Source organism: Oncorhynchus keta, chromosome 22 (genome assembly GCF_023373465.1).
Source record: "Oncorhynchus keta strain PuntledgeMale-10-30-2019 chromosome 22, Oket_V2, whole genome shotgun sequence".
NCBI classification, from domain to species: Eukaryota; Metazoa; Chordata; class Actinopteri; order Salmoniformes; family Salmonidae; genus Oncorhynchus; species Oncorhynchus keta.
In genome coordinates, this window is record NC_068442.1 from 30,095,476 (window position 1) to 30,118,642 (window position 23,167).

A 23,167-nucleotide genomic window follows, 5' to 3' on the forward strand; every position below is an offset into this window, starting at 1 on the left:
CAGTGGAGAGAGGAAGCATGTTTAGTGGCTTTGAAATGCTGCCAAAACATCATACCTCAGAAGTATGCACTTCTAAGTCACCGTGCACTCAGGATAGTCAAGGATAGGTAGATTGGCATTTCACTGCCAGACAGGTTTTGGTGTGTGTGTGTGTGGGAGGGGGAGGCCTGCAGGAACGTGATCATTGCAGTCATTTAAAATGTTATACTGAAGAAAAACATTGGTTGAAATGCTGCTACATATTCAGCCATTTGAAATAACAACATATTAGAGAGGAAGCCTGCAGCATTTCCCTTCCCCACTTCCATCCACCTGCTCCAGCAACAAACAGACCCCAGCCTCCAGCACCCCAGCTTGAAATGGAGAGGCACAGAGGGGGGCATCAATATGCAACACACCTCTGGAAATGTACTTGGTTGACACAGCGTAAAAAGCGCAAGTGTGAAAAAGATAAATGAGTTATTGCCTATTTGGGCATTTTTATTGAGACTTAGCAGATCTGTGCCTTGCATGCTAGATGTGGACACGTGCATTGCTCCCTGAGCGGGCCAGGGTGTTGGTGTTCCAGTGATTACTGTCCCCTCTGCCCATCCGGATTAGGAGATGAGCAGGCAGAGCAGAGCAGTTGGGCCTGTCTAATGTGATGTGATGTAGAGTAGGAGTCAGCATTTCTCTCCAGCTGCTGGAGAAATTTACGACATCACTACTGTCACAGGAAACACTAATGAACAAAGGACCCCATGCTGCACTGAAACAGATGTTAGAGACAGATCCATACTGTAGCCATACACTCACTAATTTACAGCATAGACACATCCTGTGTTTTAATGTACCTGTGTACTCTACTGTATCTGTCCTTTTCTCTCCAGTCCATTTACAGTCCTTCACTTAGCAAATGGTCTTATCCAATGCACTTACAATAAGTGTATTTAAAAGAGGATGCAGAATAAACCACTTAGTACAAGCTTTTTCAGGAATAGTTGCTGTCAGTAAGAAGGGATATTGTGTTAGAAACAATAGAACCAATCAAATCTCTCATTGTCTTTCTCACTCTCTCTCACACTCTCTCTCGCTCGCACACACACACATACACACACACACACTGTATGCATAATCCATATGCATCTGATGCAATGTTAGTGTTATTGTGGATCCTAAAAGCCTCTCAACCTCAGAGATAACTACAGTATGTGAACTGTGTGGGTGAGCAGATTACTCCTAAAGAGTGCTGCTGCATTGTCTTGACGTCCTCTCTCAGTGTGGTACCGGCATTATCCTAGAATAGACAGCCTCATCCTGTTATGTAGGAAAAGCACTCCCCCTGAGTGGGCTGTACTGTCCTAGAAGGTCTGTCCTATAAGGCAGGGTTCCCCAAACTCAGACCCTGTGCCCCCCTTCACCTAACCCCTCTGGGTGTACGTTTTGGTTTTTGCCCTAGCACTACACATTTGAGTCAAATAATCAAAGCTTGGTGAATTGGTTATTTGAATCAGCTGTGTAATGCTACGGCGAAAAACAAAATGTGCACCCAGGACCGAGTTTGGGAAACTCTGCTATAAGGTGTCTGCTGGGAGGCTACTGTATAACTGTACGATGAAAGCTGAAATGGGCTCAGTTCTTAGTAGAGTAGGGGTCAGGCCAGGCTTTGCCGTATACAGTAGCTCAGGGGATAAATTCTACCACTCAAGCAGAAATATGGGCAAACCACTATGCTATTGGACATTTTATGAAAGTGATGTCAATTTTTAACAGTTCAGACAATTTTTGGCTCCGAGCTTTTCTGTGTGTGTGTGTATGTGTGTGTGTGTGTGTGTGTGTGTGTGTGTGTGTGTGTGTGTGTGTGTGTGTGTGTGTGTGTGTGTGTGTGTGTGTGTGTGTGCGCATGCATGTGCGAGAGAAGAACAGTTGCAGAGAGTCAAACATGATGATGTTGTGGATAACCGGTGAAGGAAAACCTTTTGTAAGCTTTATCATTTAAGCTGCATCTGAATAGATTATATCAACAAATAGGCAAGCAGACAATATACCACCCATGTTATAATAGATCAAGTGACTATCTGTGTACCCACAGCAGCAGGATAATCATCTTGTGTTTTCCTCTTTCTAAAGTGATGAGCTTGTGTGATGTTGTGATGCCTGGTAGTGATGAAGGGCTAATAACCAGGAAGTGTATGTATTTGTGTGTGTGTGTCTGAGAGTGTAAAAACACAAAGGTGCATGTGGAGTGTTTATTGGTAAACTGAAAGAGTTTAGGGTTGGGGCTGTGTGTGTGTATTTTACATTTTAGTAGCACCTTAATTGGGGAGGACAGGCTCATGGTAACAACTGGAGGAGAATTAGTGGAAGGGTGTCAAATACACAGTGTCCATATTTTTGATGCTGTTCCATTAGCTCCGTTCCGGCCATTATTATGAGCCATCTTCCCCTCAGCAACCACTTTTATCCCGAGCAACTTACAGTAGTGAGTGCATACATTTTTCATTCTTGTCCCCTGGGAATCAAAACCACAACCCTGGCGTTGCAAGTGCCATGCTCTACCAACAGAGCCAAATGGGATTGAGCCACTAAATCAGCAGTGTGTGACATGAACACAGATGTGAACCCCCAGAGGCACGGCACCATTCCCCATCCAATCAAAATGCACCTCCCATCACCTGGCTCTCAGGATGACATGAGTAGGGTCATCCCTCAACCACAGACTCCAGCTGCTTTCCACGCAAATACATTATTCTCTGAGGAGTTATCGGAGTTCATCCATTATCTTCACACTCCAACCACAGACAGAGCATCCACAGACATACACAGACCATCCACTAAACCTCAGCTTCAACTTCACACAACACACGTTGCACTTCAAATATGCAGTCTCATCATGTTTCAATTCAACAGTTTTGTGTCTTTGATAGATATTGTCATTTCAGTGTCTCAATATCTTCCTTAGAAACAGTGTTAAAATGTATTTACTGTAAAAGCTCTTACTAGCTGATGTCCTATACAAATGTGTAATCTTTTGTTGCTGAGATATTCTTGCATAGCAAGGTTTAAAAGAGCTTCTGTTGCTGCAGAATTGTTTCCATGCTGTAGCAAACTGGCTACAGCAGGAAAGTACTGGAGCTAATGTATCTCCATATATAATGTTGCATTTGTCTCATACCATTGTCGTGACTTTACTTTCATTAATCTGATGACTGCTATTTATCTAATCAACTAACTCGGTTAAATTGTAACAACTAACTCATTAGGATTTGGGTCACCATGAGATTGGTTCTTTGAAGAGTTACCATTTCCTGAATTAAACTCTAAATGTCTTTACCTATCACATACATAAACTGTCATCTTATTAATCATAACCTCGTATCATATCATCATTCTGAACCGTCCTAACCTCCTGCATCTGAAAAAACTTGAGCCTTACTTATGATTCAGTCCTGCTTGTTACAAAAGACATGGAGAGGGACAGAGGGAGAGGACAGAGACATAATATGTTAGTACATTTAGAAACTACTCTCACAGTAACCATATACTTTGCACACAAACTGCCGCCCTCTTTGAGTAAGAGATCATGAATGTATTTACGTGAAATGTCTTGGTTCTTTGTGTATTTGTCGGAACCAGGCCACCTAGGAAAGGGAGTTGGGCCTTTACTGTTGTTCTCCTCTGCAGTCGTCCGGTATCCGGTGACTTTTCGTGTAGTCCTGAACAAAACTACAGAATTTATTCTCCTTCCATTTGCTCTGGAAGATGCTTATTTGAAGATAGGCGCAGCCAGCCGTGTCGATGGTCCCAGTGGGGTGATGAGAGTAGGGTACTATGGTGATTTGAGAAGAATAGTAGAATGGTTCCACTTAAATTCACTTTTGAAGATACCTTACTTAGGACAGCTAATCAGCCGTATCAATGATTGTCTGGGAGGAGACTTTATCGCCTCTACCACAAGTTTAGATTTCAGAGTTCAAACCACATTAAAAGTGAGCTGCAGCTCCATGTCTCTCTGTTCGGATATGTTAATCCTTAACCCGTCATTTTATACAGTTTGTTCAAAAGGGCAGTTCTGTCAGGCTGACACGCTCTCTGACCTCCCCCAGGGGCATGACTTTTCACTGTGCAAAGGGGCGGCAGGGTAGCCTAGTGGTTAGAGTGTTGGACTATTAACTGAAAGGTTGCAAGTTCAAATCCCCGACCTGACAAGGTACAAATCTATAGTTCTGCCCCTGAACAGGCAGTTAACCCACTGTTCCTAGGCCGTCATTGAAAATAAGAATTTGTTCTTAACTGACTTGCCTAGTAAAATTAAAATAAAAAAATACAAAAATATGAAAGGGAATTACCCCCCTGTATTGGACAAAAATGAATGGAAGTCATTGGCATCGGACAAACCATATACACATTGTCCAATACCACCCAATTCGGCGTTGATTCATGCAAAGTGTATTGCAAATGCCATATGGCAATTGCCAGTTGTAACACTTTAAAAATTCAACAGGTGGCGAATCTGCCCCACCATGGTTTTTCATATTGGAAATGTAACCCAAGTCAACATCCAAAAGCAAAATTTTGAAAAAATGATTTTTTTGTCAAAAACTTATCACCCCTTAAAAAAGTGCTTTCTGGACCGTTTTTCGAAATTCTTTTGATTTTTTTGTCAATTACACATGTGTAAGAACTGTATGAATATACTTTTGTCCAATTTTATTATCATATATATTTTTTTAAATTACATGTGCATAAGTAATATGTTTTGTCCATTTTCAATATGATTTCATAGGAAGTCGAAAGTCAAAAGACAAAAATGTCAACATTTTGTAAAAAACTTCACACACCCTTGAAAAGGTGCTTTCTGGACCATTTTTGAAATTCTTTCGAATTTTTTGTCAATTACACATGTGTAAGAACTGTATGAATACACTTTTGTCCAATTTTATTATCATATATATATTTTTTTACATGCGCATAAGTAATATGATTTGTCCATTTACAATATGATTTCATAGGAAGTCAAAAGTCAAAGTCAAAAGTAACTTTTTTGGGGGCCAAATGCCATAAGAAATTTGACATGCTCAAAAATCCTGCAGAAATGAAAAATTGACTGGCCTGATGAACTCGGGATGGCCGGGCAGTGATAGTTGTTCCTTTCCATCACTCGTTGTGTTGATTTCATCATGTCCATTTGGTGATGTTTTTTCACTATAGAATCATATTGCAAGTGCACGTGCATTTGCAATATTGTTCAATGGGCATTTACCATATGAAATTTGACATGCTCAAAAATCCTGCAGAAATGCAAAATCGACTGGCCTGATGAACACAGGATGGCCTGGAAGTGATAGTTGCTCGCTTCCAACGCTCGTTGTGTTGACTTCATCATGTCCATTTTGTGATGTTTTTTGCTACTAATCCAAGATGGCGTAGCAATCGGACGTGTGTTTTGTCTTGTCCCGTCCTGTCTAGTGTAAATATAGTTTTCTTCGTTTTTTTTTCTGTATATATTTCGTACATATTTTAATCTCACTTTCAAACTAGAGCTGAATATACTCTCCTGCAACCCGCATCACCCAATGTGGTACGGATCTGCTTTTTCTATACTTTACTTTAGAACCGTCAGAAGCTAGCCAGCTAACTAGCTACTACTCAGTTAGCCATTGCTAGCGGTCTTCAAAGCTAACTAGGACACCAGCGACATCAACCCAGAGCATATCAGACTGCTCTTTCTCTACCACATCTCCGGATTCCTACCGCAAGCTCTGAACCTTTACACCGGATCATCGCAACTAGCTAGCTGCAATCCGAGTGGCTACTCCTGGCTAACGTCTCTGTCCCAAAACAAGCTACAGTTAGCCTTGAGCTAAGCCCATCTCCCGACTAGCCGAAGAGGCCCAACAATACCTCTTTTGCCAATTGGCCTGGACCCTTTACTGCCGACACGGAGCCCCGCCGATCCATCACGACTGGTCCGCCGACATAATCGTCCGAGGTGGTTTCAACAGGCTTTTTCGTTGCGACATCGCCAAAGATCCATCTGCTGGCCAAGGCCCGCGAGCTTTCTGAAACGCTGTGTCTCCAGCTCACCCAGCGCATTAGAGCTCCTGTAGCATAATCCTGGGCTACAATTACCCGGGCCCACGACCGGTCTGTCGATGTCACCGCAAGAAGAGGAATAAACAGACTCACCCCATCGCGACGTCCCCCAAAGGTTAGCTCTCTAGCCCTCGCTATCTCCCTGCTTGCTAATTCGGCCTGCTAACGGTTAGCTTGTCTAGCCCGGGCCTACGAACTGTTAGCTTGTTAGCACAGGCCTGCTAACCATCTGGCTCACTGCGTTCTAAACACTCTGAACCCATTTACTTTCTATCTCTCTTTGATTTTTATTTTTTGTTTATACCTTCCGGAAACCTGCTTCACCCACTGTGATACGGAATCGCTATCACCTTTAATTTTTATTTTATTTTTATGACACACTCAAGAACCTCCAGACGCTAACCAGCTAACTAGCTACAAGCTATTTAGTCATTGTTAGTTTTTTTTAAACCTGGATAACACTCGCCAGCCCAGCTTCCCTGCCCATCCACCGCTGCCCCCTGGACACTGATCTCTTGGCTACATAGCTGACGCACGCTGGACTGTCCATTAATCACGGTACTCCATTCTGCTTGTTTGTTTTATCTGTCGACCCAGTTGCCTAGTCAACGCCATTTTACCTGCTGTTTGTTGTGCTAGCTGATTAGCCTCGCCTACTGTTTTTAGCTAGCTTTCCCAATTCAACACCTGTGATTACTGTATACCTCGCTGTATGTCTCTCCCAATTGTCAATATGCCTTGTATACTGTTGTTCAGGTTAGTTATCATTGTTTTAGTTCACAATGGAGCCCCTAGATCCACTCTGCATACCCCTGTTACCTCCTTTGTCCCACCCCCACACATGCGGTGACCTCACCCATTACAACCAGCATGTCCAGAGATACAACCTCTCTCATCATCACCCAGTGCCTGGGCTTACCTCCGCTGTACCCGCACCCCACCATACCCCTGTCTGCGCATTATGCCCTGAATATATTCTACCATGCCCAGAAACCTGCTCCTCTTATCCTCTGCCCCCAACGCTCTAGGCGACCAGTTTTGATAGCCTTTAGCCGCACCCTCATACTACTCCTTCTCTGTTCCGCGGGTGATGTGGAGGTAAACCCAGGCCCTGCATGTCCCCAGGTACCCTCATTTGTTGACTTCTGTGATCGAAAAGTCTTGGTTTTATGCATGTCAACATCAGAAGCCTCCTCCCTAAGTTTGTTTTACTCACTGCTTTAGTACACTCTGCTAACCCTGATGTCCTTGCCGTGTCTGAATCCTGGCTCAGGAAGGCCACCAAAAATTCAGAGATTTCCATACCCAACTATAACATCTTCCGTCAAGATAGAACTGCCAAAGGGGCGGAGTCGCAGTCTACTGCAGAGATAGCCTGCAAAGTAATGTCATACTTTCCAGGTCCATACCCAAACAGTTTGAACTACTAATTTTGAAAATTACTCTCTCCAGAAACAAGTCTCTCACTGTTGCCGCCTGCTACCGACCCCGTCAGCTCCCAGCTGTGCCCTGGACACCATTTGTGAATTGATCGCCCCCATCTAGCTTCAGAGTTTGTCCTGTTAGGTGACCTAAACTGGGATATGCTTAACACCCGGCAGTCCTACAATCTAAGCTAGATGCCCTCAATCTCACGCAAATCATCAAGGAACCCACCAGGTACAACCCTAACTCTGTAAACAAGGGCACCCTCATAGACGTCATCCTGACCAACTGGCCCTCCAAATATACCTCCGCTGTCTTCAACCAGGATCTCAGCGATCACTGCCTCATCGCCTGTATCCGCCACGGAGCCGCAGTCAAACGACCACCCCTCATCACTGTCAAACGCTCCCTAAAACACTTCTGTGAGCAGGCCTTTCTAATCGACCTGGCCCGTGTATCCTGGAAGGACATTGACCTCATCCCGTCAGTTGAGGATGCCTGGTCATTCTTTAAAAGTAACTTCCTCACCATTTTGGATAAGCATGCTCCGTTCAAAAAATGCAGAACCAAGAACAGATACAGCCCTTGGTTCACCCCAGACCTGACTGCCCTCGACCAGCACAAAAACATCCTGTGGCGGACTGCAATAGCATCGAATAGCCCCCGTGATATGCAACTGTTCAGGGAAGTCAGGAACCAATACACGCAGTCAGTCAGGAAAGCTAAGGCCAGCTTCTTCAGGCAAAAGTTTGCATCCTGTAGCTCCAACTCCAAAAAGTTCTGGGACACTGTGAAGTCCATGGAGAACAAGAGCACCTCCTCTCAGCTGCCCACTGCACTGAGGCTAGGAAACACGGTCTCCACCGATAAATCCATGATTATCGAAAACTTCAATAAGCACTTCTCAACGGCTGGCCATGCCTTCCGCCTGGCTACTCCAACCTCGGCCAACAGCTCCGCCCCCCGTAGTTCCTCACCCAAGCCTCTCCAGGTTCTCCTTTACCCAAATCCAGATAGCAGATGTTCTGAAAGAGCTGCAAAACCTGGACCCGTACAAATCAGCTGGGCTTGACAATCTGGACCCGCTATTTCTGAAACTATCTGCCGCCATTGTCGCAACCCCTATCACCAGCCTGTTCAACCTCTCTTTCATATCGTCTGAGATCCCCAAGGATTGGAAAGCTGCCGCAGTCATCCCCCTCTTCAAAGGAGGAGACACCCTGGACCCAAACTGCTATAGACCTATATCCATCCTGCCCTGCCTATCTAAGGTCTTCGAAAGCCAAGTCAACAAACAGGTCACTGACCATCTCGAATCCCACCGTACCTTCTCCGCTGTGCAATCTGGTTTCCGAGCCGGTCACGGGTGCACCTCAGCCACACTCAAGGTACTAAATGATATCATAACCGCCATCGATAAAAGACAGTACTGTGCAGCCGTCTTCATCGACCTCGCCAAGGCTTTCGACTCTGTCAATCACCAAATTCTTATCGGCAGACTCAACAGCCTCGGTTTTTCGGATGACTGCCTTGCCTGGTTCACCAATTACTTTGCAGACAGAGTTCAGTGTGTCAAATCAGAGGGCATGCTGTCCGGTCCTCTGGCAGTCTCTATGGGGGTGCCACAGGGTTCAATTCTCGGGCCGACTCTTTTCTCTGTATATATCAATGATGTTGCTCTTGCTGCGGGCGATTCCCTGATCCACACCATTCTATATACTTTCGGCCCGTCATTGGACACTGTGCTATCAAACCTCCAAACGAGCTTCAATGCCATACAGCACTCCTTCCGTGGCCTCCAACTGCTCTTAAATGCGAGTAAAACCAAATGCATGCTTTTCAACCGATCGCTGCCTGCACCCGCATGCCCGACTAGCATCACCACCCTGGATGGTTCCAGCCTTGAATATGTGGACATCTATAAGTACCTAGGTGTCTGGCTAGACTGCAAACTCTCCTTCCAGACTCACATCAAACATCTCCAATCAAAAATCAAATCCAGAGTCGGCTTTCTATTCCGCAACAAAGCCTCCTTCACTCACGCTGCCAAGCTTACCCTAGTAAAACTGACTATCCTACCGATCCTCGACTTCGGCGATGTCATCTACAAAATGGCTTCCAACACTCTACTCAGCAAACTGGATGCAGTCTATCACAGTGCCATCCGTTTTGTCACTAAAGCACCTTATACCACCCACCACTGCGACTTGTATGCTCTAGTCGGCTGGCCCTCACTACATATTCGTCGCCAGACCCACTGGCTCAGGTCATTTACAAGTCCATGCTAGGTAAAGCTCCGCCTTATCTCAGTTCACTGGTCACGATGGCAACACCCATCCGTAGCACGCGCTCCAGCAGGTGTATCTCACTGATCATCCCTAAAGCCAACACCTCATTTGGCCGCCTTTCGTTCCAGTACTCTGCTGCCTGTGACTGGAACGATTGCAAAAATCGCTGAAGTTGGAGACTTTTATCTCCCTCACCAACTTCAAACATCAGCTATCCGAGCAGCTAACCGATCGCTGCAGCTGTACATAGTCTATAGGTAAATAGCTCACCCTTATTCACCTGCCTCATTCCCATACTGTTTTTATACTGTTTTTATTTATTTACTTTTCTGCTCTTTTGCACACCAATATCACCAATATCTCTACCTGTACATGCCCATCTGATCATTTATCACTCCAGTGTTAATCTGCAAAATTGTATTATTCGCCTACCTCCTCATGCCTTTTGCACACATTGTATATAGATTGCCCATTTTTTTCTACTGTGTTATTGACTAGTTAATTGTTTATTCCATGTGTAACTCTGTGTTGTCTGTTCACACTGCTATGCTTTATCTTGGCCAGGTCGCAGTTGCAAATGAGAACTTGTTCTCAACTAGCCTACCTGGTTAAATAAAGGTGAAATAAAAATAAAAAAAATAAATAAAACTGTTGAATCATATTGCAAGTGCACGTGCATTTGCAATATGGTTCAATGGGCATTTACCATATAAAATTTGACATGCTCAAAAATGCTAAATTGACTGGCTTGATGAACACAGGATTGCCGAGCAGTGATAGTTGTACCTTTCCATCACTCGTTGTGTTGATTTCATCATGTCCATTTGGTGATGTTTTTTCACTATAGAATCATATTGCAAGTGCACGTGCATTTGCAATATGGTTCAATGGGCATTTACCATATGAAATTTGACATGATCAAAAATGCAAAATTGACTGGCCTGATGAACACAGGATGGCCAAGCAGTGATAGTTGTACCTTTCCATCACTCGTTGTGTTGATTTCATCATGTCCATTTGTTTATGTTTTCTTACTTTTGCAAAGTCACTGTGCATTTGCAATATGGTTCAATGGGCAGGTACCATCACGAATTTGTCATGCTATAAAAATCCTGCAGGAATGTGAAATTGACTGGCCCGGTGAACTCGGGATGGCTGGGCAGTGATTCTGGTTCATCTCAATGGCTCGTTAGGGTTGATTTCAGAATGTCACTTTGGTGATGGTACCTTACTGTTTAAACATATTGCAACTGGACAAGAGTCACCAGCAAGTCACCGTCCATCAGTCAATTAGATATCATTCTGACACCAAACTGATACAAACTGACACCAAACCCACTTTTTCCAACTCGTTTAGAAGCCAACTATCACAAACTTCAGAGCTGGCCCAAAATTCACAACGCCTTTGGTTCAAACCATAAAAAAACATAAAACACGTAGTTACGTTCTAGCTGCGGGTCCATTTCTTATGTTATGTGTAGGCCTAGCTGAGGCGACCCCGAATCCCACGTTTCGGCTCGATCGGTCATTCGGTGTCCGAGCAAAACCCTAATTGGTGCTGAAAATCCACTTTTTTCCATGACTTGCTACGGGGTCCTTGAATGAGCTATCGGACAGAAACGTTGGATTCCGTCTCTATGGGCTGAGACGGTCGCAATGCACCTAGTCTTGTGTCTCTGAGACTTTTCTAAATGTCGTCATTTTCGTAATGGTCAAAATGAATTGAAGTCATTGCAAATGTACGAGGCTGTTTCTCGGTCCGAGAATCTTCTAGAGCCACGTAACTCACCACGCACTATCGACCGGAGGTCTAGAACAGGATTCTAAAGTTTCGGAACTCTAGGTCCGACGGTTCTTTAAAAGTTCCAACAAGGTTAACTAATGCAGGCAGTGTATGTCTCTACGCACCCCAATGGGTCCCTACTTCCAAGCTGTGTGTGTGTGTGATTTAGTTTTTCTTTGAAATTTTACGGGAAAAATGACTGATTCACAGTTCATGGGGGTTGCCTAATCACATATATGAAGTTTTGGAAAGATCTGACTTTAACCCCTCGAAACAGCCCAAGAGACACCAATTATGGCACTTCCGGTTGGCACAGGAAGCTGTAAGTCAACACATATCCTCATTGGGGTATGCTTTTACAGAATCCTGAGTTTTAAGTCCTTATGTTAAGAACTGACTGATTTACACAGGGTTGAATGCACTATGTCTATCAAACTGCAGGCAGGGTATGGATAAACACTTTTAGGGTGATTTTAACCACTTCCGGTTGGTCCAGGAAGCTTAGAATCAACACAGGTAGACCTCGTAGTGGCCTGATGGACTGTCATCGAAGACAGATTCATACGACATTCATAACCCACATAGGCTTCAGGTTGAATTTAGGGGTGCAGGCAATGTATTCCTATGGGGAGAGAAGTCAATGCAAACTGTTTGATGTAAACACCTTCTTTTATCTGGTAAGGGTTAATGCCACACGGTCAAGGTTAGGCTTGCACGGATCGGGAGGACCTTAGGAATGTACCTGAGGTCGAATTGTGCTTCTCACCCTAACGGTTCTCTCTCTGTCACCCAAAAGCAAATGACGTTGTGGGGCAGGCTTCATTTTGGGCCTACTTTTCTAATGGTCGCTGCTCTTAGACCGAGCGAGCTACGGTCAAGCGGGATATCTCGTTGAACTCGGCACGGCCTAGAGATTATGTTTATGCCATTGCCTGCTCTCTGTGTCTTTAAGCACCCCACTTTTTCACTCCATCCTTGCTGTGTGTGTGTGACAGCTTTTCTTTGACATCTGTTGGGAGAAATGACTGATTTACAGTTCATGAGGTTTACCTAGTCACACAAATGAAGTTTAGAAAAGATGTGACTTTTTTAACCCTTCAAAACAGACAGTGTGACCCAATTAAAGGCACTTCCGGTTGGCACAGGAAGCTATAAGTAAACACATGTCTTGATTGACATAGACACTTACAGAATCCTGAGTTTTAAGTCTTTAAGTTAAGATTTGACTGATCTACGATCTACACAGGGTTGAATGTAGTCATTTTCACCTTTGAAGGTTATGTACATCAAAACACCTTTTGGATCAATTTAACCACTTCTGGTTGCTCCAGGAAGATTAGAATCGACACAGGTAGACGTCATTGTGGTCTGATGGACTGTCATAGAAGACAGCTTCATAAGGCATTCATAACCCACATAGGCTTCAGGTTGAATTTAGAGGTGCAGGCAATGTATTCCTATGGGGAGAGAAGTCAATGCAAACTGTTTGATGTAAACACCTTCTTTTAACTGGTAAGGGTTAATGCCACACGGTCAAGGTTTCGGACGTCTAGTAAGGGACCGTACATTTGCAATATGGACTTTCTCACTAACCATACAGCAACTGCCGAAATCTTCCCTTAAGGTATGTAATCTATGGCTCCTAAAATCATTAACAAAAATACTTTCATCATTTTTTATATTTCATGCACAACGCATCGGTTGGACACTTCACACATATAGTGGGTATACTTCCCAAGTTACAGTATTTCCTTTATAACATTTTTAATGACATCACAAAATAACAAGCAAACCGACATCAGTGTTTCTTTAGGTCGCCTCTGACCATTCCCCACATTCTATGTTAGATATATTGTTCCAGTATTCACTTTAGAACATGTTAGAGTTTTGGCGGGAGGTCTGTATAGAGTCACATTCCTATGGAGAATATTGGAGAGGGAGATGCTGAAAGTTCTGTCCTAGATTTACAACAGGGGGTGAGCTGTCAACACCCACCGGTTCCCTTCTCCCCCCTCTGTGTGTGAGAGGGGGTTTGGTTTAAGTTTTGTATTGCCATGCTGATCTGACCTAATTTGATCCTCACAGGACAGTCATGACACCATGGCATTGCCCTGACTATATTCTGATCAGCTGTCATCTGTTCCCTTTTCAGGTTTGCAGTTCTGAGAGACCCGGCTAACTGGCTTAGTGTGAACCCGGTTAGAGGTACGGTCAACACCTCTGCCATTCTGGACAGAGAATCACCTTACGTTCAAGACAACAAATACACTGCCATCTTCATGGCTACAGACAACGGTAAGTCAGAGATTCAGTAAATCTCGTTTAATAGGGATGTGGAGTCCTCAAAAAATGGTGTGATAATAATCTATTCTGCATCTGGAGAGAATATGGTACAAGGAATATTTAATCAAATGTCATGTCTAATCCTCAAATAATACCCTTACAAGTCACATATTTGAATTAGTACATCAACACAAAAAAAGGATTGCTGTAGAACGGATGACAACTGGTATGGCGTGATTACTGTAAAGTTGTAGATAGTTCCTCTCCTATTTCCTCAAAGTAATGTATAACCATGGGTTTACATAGGCCTTGGAGTGTTGACATCCAGGTAGACCCTTATAAAAAGTTTTTTTTAGCTGTCCCCATAGGATAACCGTTTTTGGTTCCAGGTAAAAAAAACAAACAGGAAGTACCATTTTGGGTTCCATGTAGACCCCTCTATGGAAAGGGTTCTACATGGAAACCAAAACGGTACTACTTGGTACCCACATCACTTGAGCCTTGAGGGAGAGAGAGAGGACAGTAGAAGGGGCTCCTCTCTATTAGGAGGACCTCAGGGAACTTCTGACAGATCCATTAACAGACGTGTGACATTATATTAGCGAGGCTTTCTTTTTTTCACCTTTATTTAACCAGGTAGGCCAGTTGAGAACAAGTTCTCATTTACAACTGCGACCTGGCCAAGATTAGTCAAATCAGTGCAACACAAACAACAACATAGCGTTATACATGGAATAAACAAACATACAGTCAATAGTCAATAGAAAAAGTGTATATACAGTAGAGGTCGACCGATTAATCGGAATGATTAATTGGGGCCGATTTCAAGTTTTCACAAAAATCGGTAATTATAAACTTTAATAACTTTAAACTTTAATTAATAAACTTATCTTATAAAAAACAATCAATCTTAACATAATCACTAGTTCACTACACATGGTTGATGATATTACAAGTGTATCTTGCTTGTCCTGCGTTGCATATAATAGATGCGGTGCCTGTTAATTTATCTTTGAAACACAGCCTACTTCGCCAAACGGGTGATTTAACAAGCGCATTCGCGAAAAAAACACTGTCGTTGCACCAATGTGTACCTCACCATAAACATCAATGCCTTTCTTAAAATCAATACACAAGTATATATTTTAAACCTACATAGTTAGTTAATATCACCTGCTAACATGAATTTCTTTTAACTTGGGAAATTGTGTCACTTCACTTGCATTCAGTGCAAGCAGAGTCAGGGTATATGCAGCAGTTTGGGCCCCCTGGATCGTTGTGAAATGTGTGAAGACCATTTCTTCCTAACAAAGACCATAATTAATTGTACATAATTATGACATAACATTGAAGGTTGTGCAATGTAACACCAATATTTAGACTTAGGGATGCCACCTGTTAGATAAAATATGGAACTGTTCCATATTTCACTGAAAAAAATAAACATTTTGTTTTCGAAATGATGGTTTCCGGATTTTACCATATTAATGACCTAAGGCTCGTATTCTGTGTGTTATTATACTATAATTAAGTCCATGATTTGATAGAGCACTCTGACTGAGCGGTGGTAAGCAGCAGCAGGCTCGTAAGCATTCATTCAAACAGCACTTTCCTGCATTTGCCAGCAGCTCTTCGCTGTGCTTCAAGCATTGCGCTGTTTATGACTTCAAGCCTATCAACTCCCGAGATTAGGCTGGCAATACTATAGTACCTATTAGAACATCCAATAGTCAAAGGAATACGAAATACAAATGGTATAGAGAGAAATAGTCCTATAATAACTACAACCTAAAGCTTCTTACCTGGGAATATTGAAGACTCATGTTAAAAGGAATTACCAGCTTTCAAATGTATTGCCTTACCTCACTTATCCTACCTCATTTGCACACACTGTATATTAGAGGTCAATTGATTATGATTTTTCAATGCCGATACCGATACAGATTATTGGAGGATGAAAAAAAGCTGATACTGATTAATCGTCTGATTTCTTTCTTTTTATATATATATATATATTTGCTCAGAGCAAGGAACTTAAGCGTTACCTTTTTTACATGGCACATATTGCACTTTTACTTTCTTCTCCAACACTATCTTTTTGCTTTATTTAACCCAAATTGAACATGTTTCATTATTTATTTGAGACTAAATAGATTTTTTTGATGTATTATATTAGGTTAAAATAAGTGTTCATTCAGTATTGTTGTAAATGTCATTATTACAAATATATATTTTAAAAAATTGTAATAATTGGCTGAGTTTTTGGTCATCCAATAATCGGTATTGGTATCAGCGTTGAAAAATCCTAATCGATCGACCTCCAATATACAGTGTGTGCAAATGAGGTAGGATAAGGGAGGTAAGGAAATAAATAGGCCATAGGGGTGAAATCATTACAATATAGCAATTAAATACTGGAGTGATAGATGTGCAGAAGATGAATGTGCAAGTAGAGATACTGGGGTGCAAAGGAGCAAAATAAATAAATAACAGTATGGGGATGAGGTAGTTCGATGGGCTATTTACAGATAGGCTATGTACAGGTGCAGTGATCTGTGAGCTGCTCTGACAGCTGGTGCATAAAGTTAGTGATGAAGATATGAGTCTCCAGCTTCAGTGATTTTTGCAGTTTGTTCCAGACATTGGCAGCAGAGAACTGGAAGGAAAGGTGGCCAAATTCGGAATTGGCTTTGGGAGTTACCAGTGAAATATACCTGCTGGAGCGTGTGCTGCTAGATGACCTGGAGCCAGTGGGTTTGGCGACGAATATGAAGTGAGGGACAGCCAACGAGAGCATACAGGTCGCAGTGGTGGGTAGTATATGGGGCTTTGGTGACAAAACGGATGGCACTGTGATTGACTGCATCCAATTTGATAAGTAGAGTGTTGGAGGTAACTTTGTAAATGACATCGCCAAGGTCGGGGATTGGTAGGCTAGTCAGTTATACGAGGGTATCTTTGGCAGCATGAGTGAAGGATGCTTTGTTGCGAAATAGCAAGACGGTTCTAGATTTCATTTTGGATTGGAGATGCTTAATGTGAGTCTGGAAGGAGAGTTTAAAGTCTAACCAGACACCTAGGTATTTGTATTTGTCCACATGTTCTAAGTCAGAACTGTCCAGAGTAGTGATGCTGGACGGGCGGGCAGGTGCGGGCAGCGATCGGTTGAAGAGCATGCATTTAGTTTTACTTGCATTTAAGAGCAGTTGGAGGCCATGGAAGGAGAGTTGTATGGCATTGAAACTCGTCTCGAGGTTAGTGAACACAGTGTCCAAAGAAGGGTCAGAAGTATACAGAATGGTGTCGTCTGCATGGAGGTGGATCAGATAATCACCATCAACAAGAGAGACATCATTGATGTATACAGAGAAGATAGTCGGCCCGTGATTGTACACTGTGGCACCCCCATAGAGACTGCCAGAGGTCCAGACAACAGCCCTCCGATTTGACACACTGAACTCTGTCTGAGAAGTAGTTGGTGAACCAGGCTAGGCAGTGATTTGAGAAACCAAGGCTGTTGAGTCTGCCGATAAGAATGTGGTGATTGACAGTGTCATGACGTTGGCCTGGACTAATATGTCAACTACAGAACTAAGCCAACCTCAGCGTGAGATTTGGTTGCGAATGGTATGAACTTTGAACTATTCAAACGCAGGAGACAAAGAGTACAATGCTGTGCTCTTTAATTGCACCAACGCACCACCGGGTGCTCACAATAATAACGGCCCAAAACCCAGGGAATTAAAAATGACTGCTGAAAAATGCACGACCAGGAACACGTTCCTCTACTATACAATGAATAATCCCGTGTCTAATAAAGACAAACTAATCATCACAAACAGGTGCTACCAATAAACATTTCACTATATGCTACAGAGAACTTCAGCGTGAGATTTGGTTGCGAATGGTATGAACTTTGAACTATTATTCACTACAGAAGTGATACCTCCTAGCCGTTGAGTTAGCAACAGCAGCTGCAAACGCGGGCTAGGAAAGAACAGACAGAGTATCCCGTCTACCACACAACAAAGTTACTACAATGTATTCAATTGACCACCAGATACATTCTTCAAAGGACAAAGGACAAAGGACAAAGGTTTGGCAACACGGCCTTCCATCTACCACCAACCTAACGAAGCGCAGCTCAGAGTAAATATTTATGGTATTTTCCTTTTCCAAATGGGTGGTAATTTAGAATGCATAAGATACTGTATTTATGATAGCACAGCTTCTCCCGTTGTCCCTCAGTCTTCCCGCTCTTTCACTCAAACCCAGCCTCTTTTCTTTTGTGTAACCAGCTGTCATATCTGTTCCTTCCGCCAGGGAAGTTTTCCTTTATGATGTCATTTGTAATCAAGGTATAATTAATTCTGTATATGTAATTCTGTGTGATTAGTTAGGTATTTAGTAAATACAAATACATTGTATTGCTGATTCAACTTGTTAGCCAGGGTTCGTGAAGATAACCAAGAATTTACAACTTTCAGATGAGACTGAATTAAGGTGACGATTAATATTGACTGCTATTGATGTAAGATATTACTAGATCTTCTTGAGTTTATTCGGAATAGAACAGCTCTATAAATATTATTTTTTGGTGTCCCGACTCTCTAGTGATTAGCTCAATCATGTAATATTAATTACGGAGAAAGGATTTTCTAGAATAGCATGTCATATCACTTAATCCAGCATAGCCAAAGACACGACAACAGAGTCGAAAGCCTTGGCCAGGTCGATGAATACAGCTGCACAGTATTGTCTCTTATCGATGGCGGTTATGATATTGTTTAGCGTGGCTGAGGTGCACCCATGACCAGCTCGGAAGCCAGAATGCATAGCGGAGAAGTTACGGTGGGATTTGAAATGGTCGGTGATCTGTTTGTTAACTTGGCTTTCGAAGACCTTAGAAAGGCAGGGTAGGATATACTGTATATAGATCTGTAGCAGTCCCCCTTTGAAGAGGGGGATGACCGCGGCAGCTTTCCAATCTTTGTGGATCTCAGACGATAAGAAAGAGAGGTTGAACAGGCTAGTAATCGGGGTTGCAACACTTTCGGCAGATAATTTTAGAAAGAAAGGGTCCAGATTGTCTAGCCTGGCTAATTTGTAGGGGTCCAGATTTTGCAGCTCTTTCAGAACATCAGCTATCTGGATTTTGGTGAAGGGGAAATGGGGGAGGATTGGGCAAGTTGCTGTGGAGAGTGCAGGGCTGTTGACAAGGGTAGGGGCCAGCCGTAGAGAAATGCTTATTGAAATTCTCAATTATCGTGGATTTATCGGTGGTGACAGTGTTTCCTAGCCTCACTTGCAGTGGGCAGCTGGGAGGAGAGCAGAGGAGCTGGAGCGATAGGAGAGGAGGAAGCCGGGGCGGGTTTCCACTCTAGTCCGATGGTGCTCTGGGACTGCAGGGCTGGGGCGAGTCCAGCGGCCGACCAGACTCAGATGAGATCTGGAGACAAACATATCTGTGAATGTTTCCAGCACTATAGCTGTGTCACCCTTTCAGTCCCACTCCTTCTTTCACGAGCGAGAGAGAGTTGAAGAGAAGGAGCAAGGAAGAGTGGTTTGAGCAGTTGGAAGAACGAGCATGTGAAATGACAGACTGTCTTAGAGGCAGATGATGGGGATGAGACCGCAGGAAAGAAACTGATCTGGAATATGGTGTAGTGTGGTGTAGTTTGTCATTGCCAGCATGAATTTGGAGTCTACATTTTGTGCCAGCAGTATTTGATTCATTAATATGCATAATGTCAATGAAGGGGTTTAATTATCTGATTCCAGCTGTACTATCTGGACAATTGCTCTCAATAGCCTAGTTCGGACATCATTATTTGACAGTTATGATAACAATATGTCATGATTTTTTGCAGATTTTTCTGTAAAATTATTGTCTGTTATGATGTTCATGCACCGATCAGTCTAGCTGCTGCCGTAACCTGCTCGTAAATCATAGTTTTTGATGGCCATTTGAGCCATGTGTTGTATGTCTAAGAACATGCCCTCTGGGGCTGTGCTGGAGTAATGGCCCATGTCTTCACAGCTAACCGAGGTTCCGTGCACTGCATGCCATTCTGTGTGTGTGTTTTCTTGTTTGTTTACATGTTTGTGTGTGTGTGTGTGTGTGTGTGTGTGTGTGTGTGTGTGTGTGTGTGTGTGTGTGTGTGTGTGTGTGTGTGTGTGTGTGTGTGTGTGTGTGTGTGTGTGTGTGTGTGTGTGTGTGTGTGTGTGTGCGCGCGCGTCACCTGGCCTGAGGAAAGTGCTCTGTCATAGACAGGCTGAAGCTTGTCTACAATGATCTTTTAGATGATTGCATGACAACATACCTACGCCAGCTACTAACAGGGTATCGATCTGACACACAACTTTATCCGGAACACTCAAAGGAATGTTCCAGGCCTCCAACTGACCAGCAGAGTGCTCTGGCTGAGATAGAGAGGGAGAGAGAGGGAGGGAGAGGGGTTGAGGGGGATGGTCCTTGTTTCTTCCCTTCCCTTCTAAAGGGAAGGGAGAAAAAGCAAGAGAAAGAGAGCAAGGGTAGAAAATATATACAGATAAAAATAAAGATAAAGGGATTCGGTAGAGAATGGGAAGGAGAAGAGAGATAGATAAAAACAAAGTCTTACCGTATATTATTCTATGGATATAGGCTGGGGGTCCTAGTGAGAGGGAAAAGGAAGACATTGTGATGTGGTCCAGGGGCAGCGTATACTATCGTCATTGATTTCCTCGCTCTACTTCCTCCTTTACAATTCAGTAGTTCTTAACTTTTCAGCCAGCAACAAACTTTTTAACATTTCAATTATTCCACAATACTGACGACGGATCAGCTCCCAGAGATACAGTGTATTACCACCTATGGTTGGAAGTAGGCTATTGAGGCGACTTGTTATACTTAGGCAATAATAATGCACTAAGTCACAGATTGGGTAAATCAATGCACACATTATGTCACACATCATGAAACACATGCAAACATTACAGGCAGTAGCCTAGTTGCAAAATATAACTCAATTGAATAAACATGAAATTGATTTCAATACTATTGAAGCAGCCAATAATATCGACACATGGTCTAACGACTCACTTAGTGAACATTCTCTATACGTGCTTGCTTGGGAAACACTCTTAAAATGTTGGCTCGTAAATAACAATTCCTCTGGTATGACCATCGTACACTCTTAGAAAAACAGCTGCTATATAAATCCTAAACGGGCACATTTAATTTACAATACTAACCTAATTGACGGAGTGAAAAGAATGAAGCCTGTATAGAGTGCCTTGTTGATTCCTGTTTGCAACAAGGCACTAAAGTAATACTGCAAAACATGTGGCAAAGCAATGACATTTTTGTCCTGAATACAAAGGAATACAAAGTGTTATGTTTGGGGCAAATCCAATACAACACATCATTGAGTACCATTCTCCATATTTTGAAGCATAGTGGTGGCTGTGTCATAGGGCAGCGCACAATTGGCCCAGTGTCGTCCAGGCTTGGCCACGGTAGGCCGTCATTGTAAAGAAGAGTTTGTTCTTTTAACTGACTTGCCTAATTAAATAAAGGTTAAATAAAACAATGTTATGGGTATACTTTTAATCGTTGAGGACTGGGGACTTTATCAGGATAAAAAAAGAAACGGAATGGCGCTAAGCACAGGGAAAATCCTAGAGGAAAATCTGTTTCAGTCTGCTTTCCATTAGACAGTGTGTTACAACTTCTAACGATGGTCGCCGCCCGAACAGGAAGAGGCACCATCTTCGGTGAGGTTCGTGACACAGTGGGAGATGAATCCACCTTTCAGTAACAATAACCTAAGGCCAAATCTATAGTGGAGTTGCTTACCAAGAAGACGTGAATGTTCCTGAGTGGCCGAGTTACAGTTTTGACATAAATCTACTTGAAAATCTATGGCAAGACTTGACAATGATTGTCTAGCAATGATCAACAACCAACCTGACAGAGCTTGAAGAATTTAGAAAATAATCTTAGGCAAATGTTGCACAATCCAGGTGTGGAAAGCTCTTAGAGACATACCCAGAAAGACTCACAGCTGTAATCGCTGCCAAAGGTGATTCTACAAAGTATTGACTCAGGGTTGTGAATACTTATGTACATTAGATATTTCTGAATATCATTTTTAATGCATTTGTAAAAATGTCTAAAAGCATGTTTTCACTTTGTCATTATGAGTAGATGGGTGAGAAAAAAATGAATATTTAATCAATTTGGAACTCAGGCTGTAACAACATTAATATGGAATAAGTCAAGGGGTAGGATTTCTTTCTGAAGGCACTGTATTTTCATCTTTTTTACTTTATTTTCTTTCAGGCACACAGGGAAGGGGTGGTAAGAGGAGGGTTATTTGGTCGCAGGGATGGAGGGTGAATTTATGTATATCTTGAATATTATTGCCTGCCTGTGATTTGAACCCCTCACAGAAAAAAAATTACAATAATAAAAGTTGGTATCAAAAAAATAATAAAAATCCTCATAGACTTGTTGGTTCTAACAGTCAGGTCAACTCACCTGGGTGTCCTCCATTTGCCCTGCAGCCAGCCAGAGAGCAGTGAGGTGAGGACTGTGCTCAGTCTGCGTGGCCAAGCCATTGTTCTACAAGAAGGAGAAATAAATGGATCCATGTTGCACTCGTTGGTGTGTGAAGTTGCAGATTCGCCTGAATTACTATGTTCCAGATACACTGTAAAACATTTCTCTGCTTGTCAGAAAATGCTCCTTCTTTTTGGAATGAACGGGGTGAATTCCACAGAGCTTTGCCTCACTACAACACCTGATGGCCTTGCACAGTGGAGCTATCAGAAAGATGAAGGTAAAGGAGAGATACTGTTTTTAGGAGAAGGGGTTTCCTGGGTGTTTATTTTGGACTCTCATCAGTGGGATTTTCTTATGATCTGTAATGCCCTACAGAGCACTCTTTCAGTCCCCCTTGTGGGTATGTTATATGCTTTTGGCCATTTCCTGCAGTCAAATGACCAAATTGCCCTCTAGTGGCCTCATTGATGGAATATATTTGTATTTTTCAAAATGTCATCATTAATACATTCATAAAAGTGTTTCTATCTCAAACGGTTTTGTTATATTTCAGTCTTCTGTGATGTATATAAAGTGTAATATTGGGATGCAAACTCAACATTTTATACATTTAAACTCTATATCTGACATGGTACAGGTGTCTTCTTTTTTTAAGCCCATAACCATGTGTGTGAGGTGTAGACTTTTGTTTCAAAGTAGATTTAAGACTACCAAGGAACAGTCTGTGTGACCCTGATTTAGCCCACTGCATTTAGAGGTTAACGT

The 23,167-nt window shown here is 42.7% G+C and overlaps 1 protein-coding gene across 1 annotated transcript in view; it reads left to right on the forward strand.

Annotated features, from left to right (window-relative positions):
* Positions 1-23,167, forward strand: part of LOC118401299 (cadherin-13-like) — a 636,121-nt gene that overhangs the window by 557,131 nt on the left and 55,823 nt on the right. Inside the window, exon 11 of the mRNA XM_035798686.2 lies at positions 13,724-13,866. Coding sequence (XP_035654579.1) covers positions 13,724-13,866 — 143 coding nt within the window. The remainder of the gene's footprint in view (positions 1-13,723; positions 13,867-23,167) is intronic.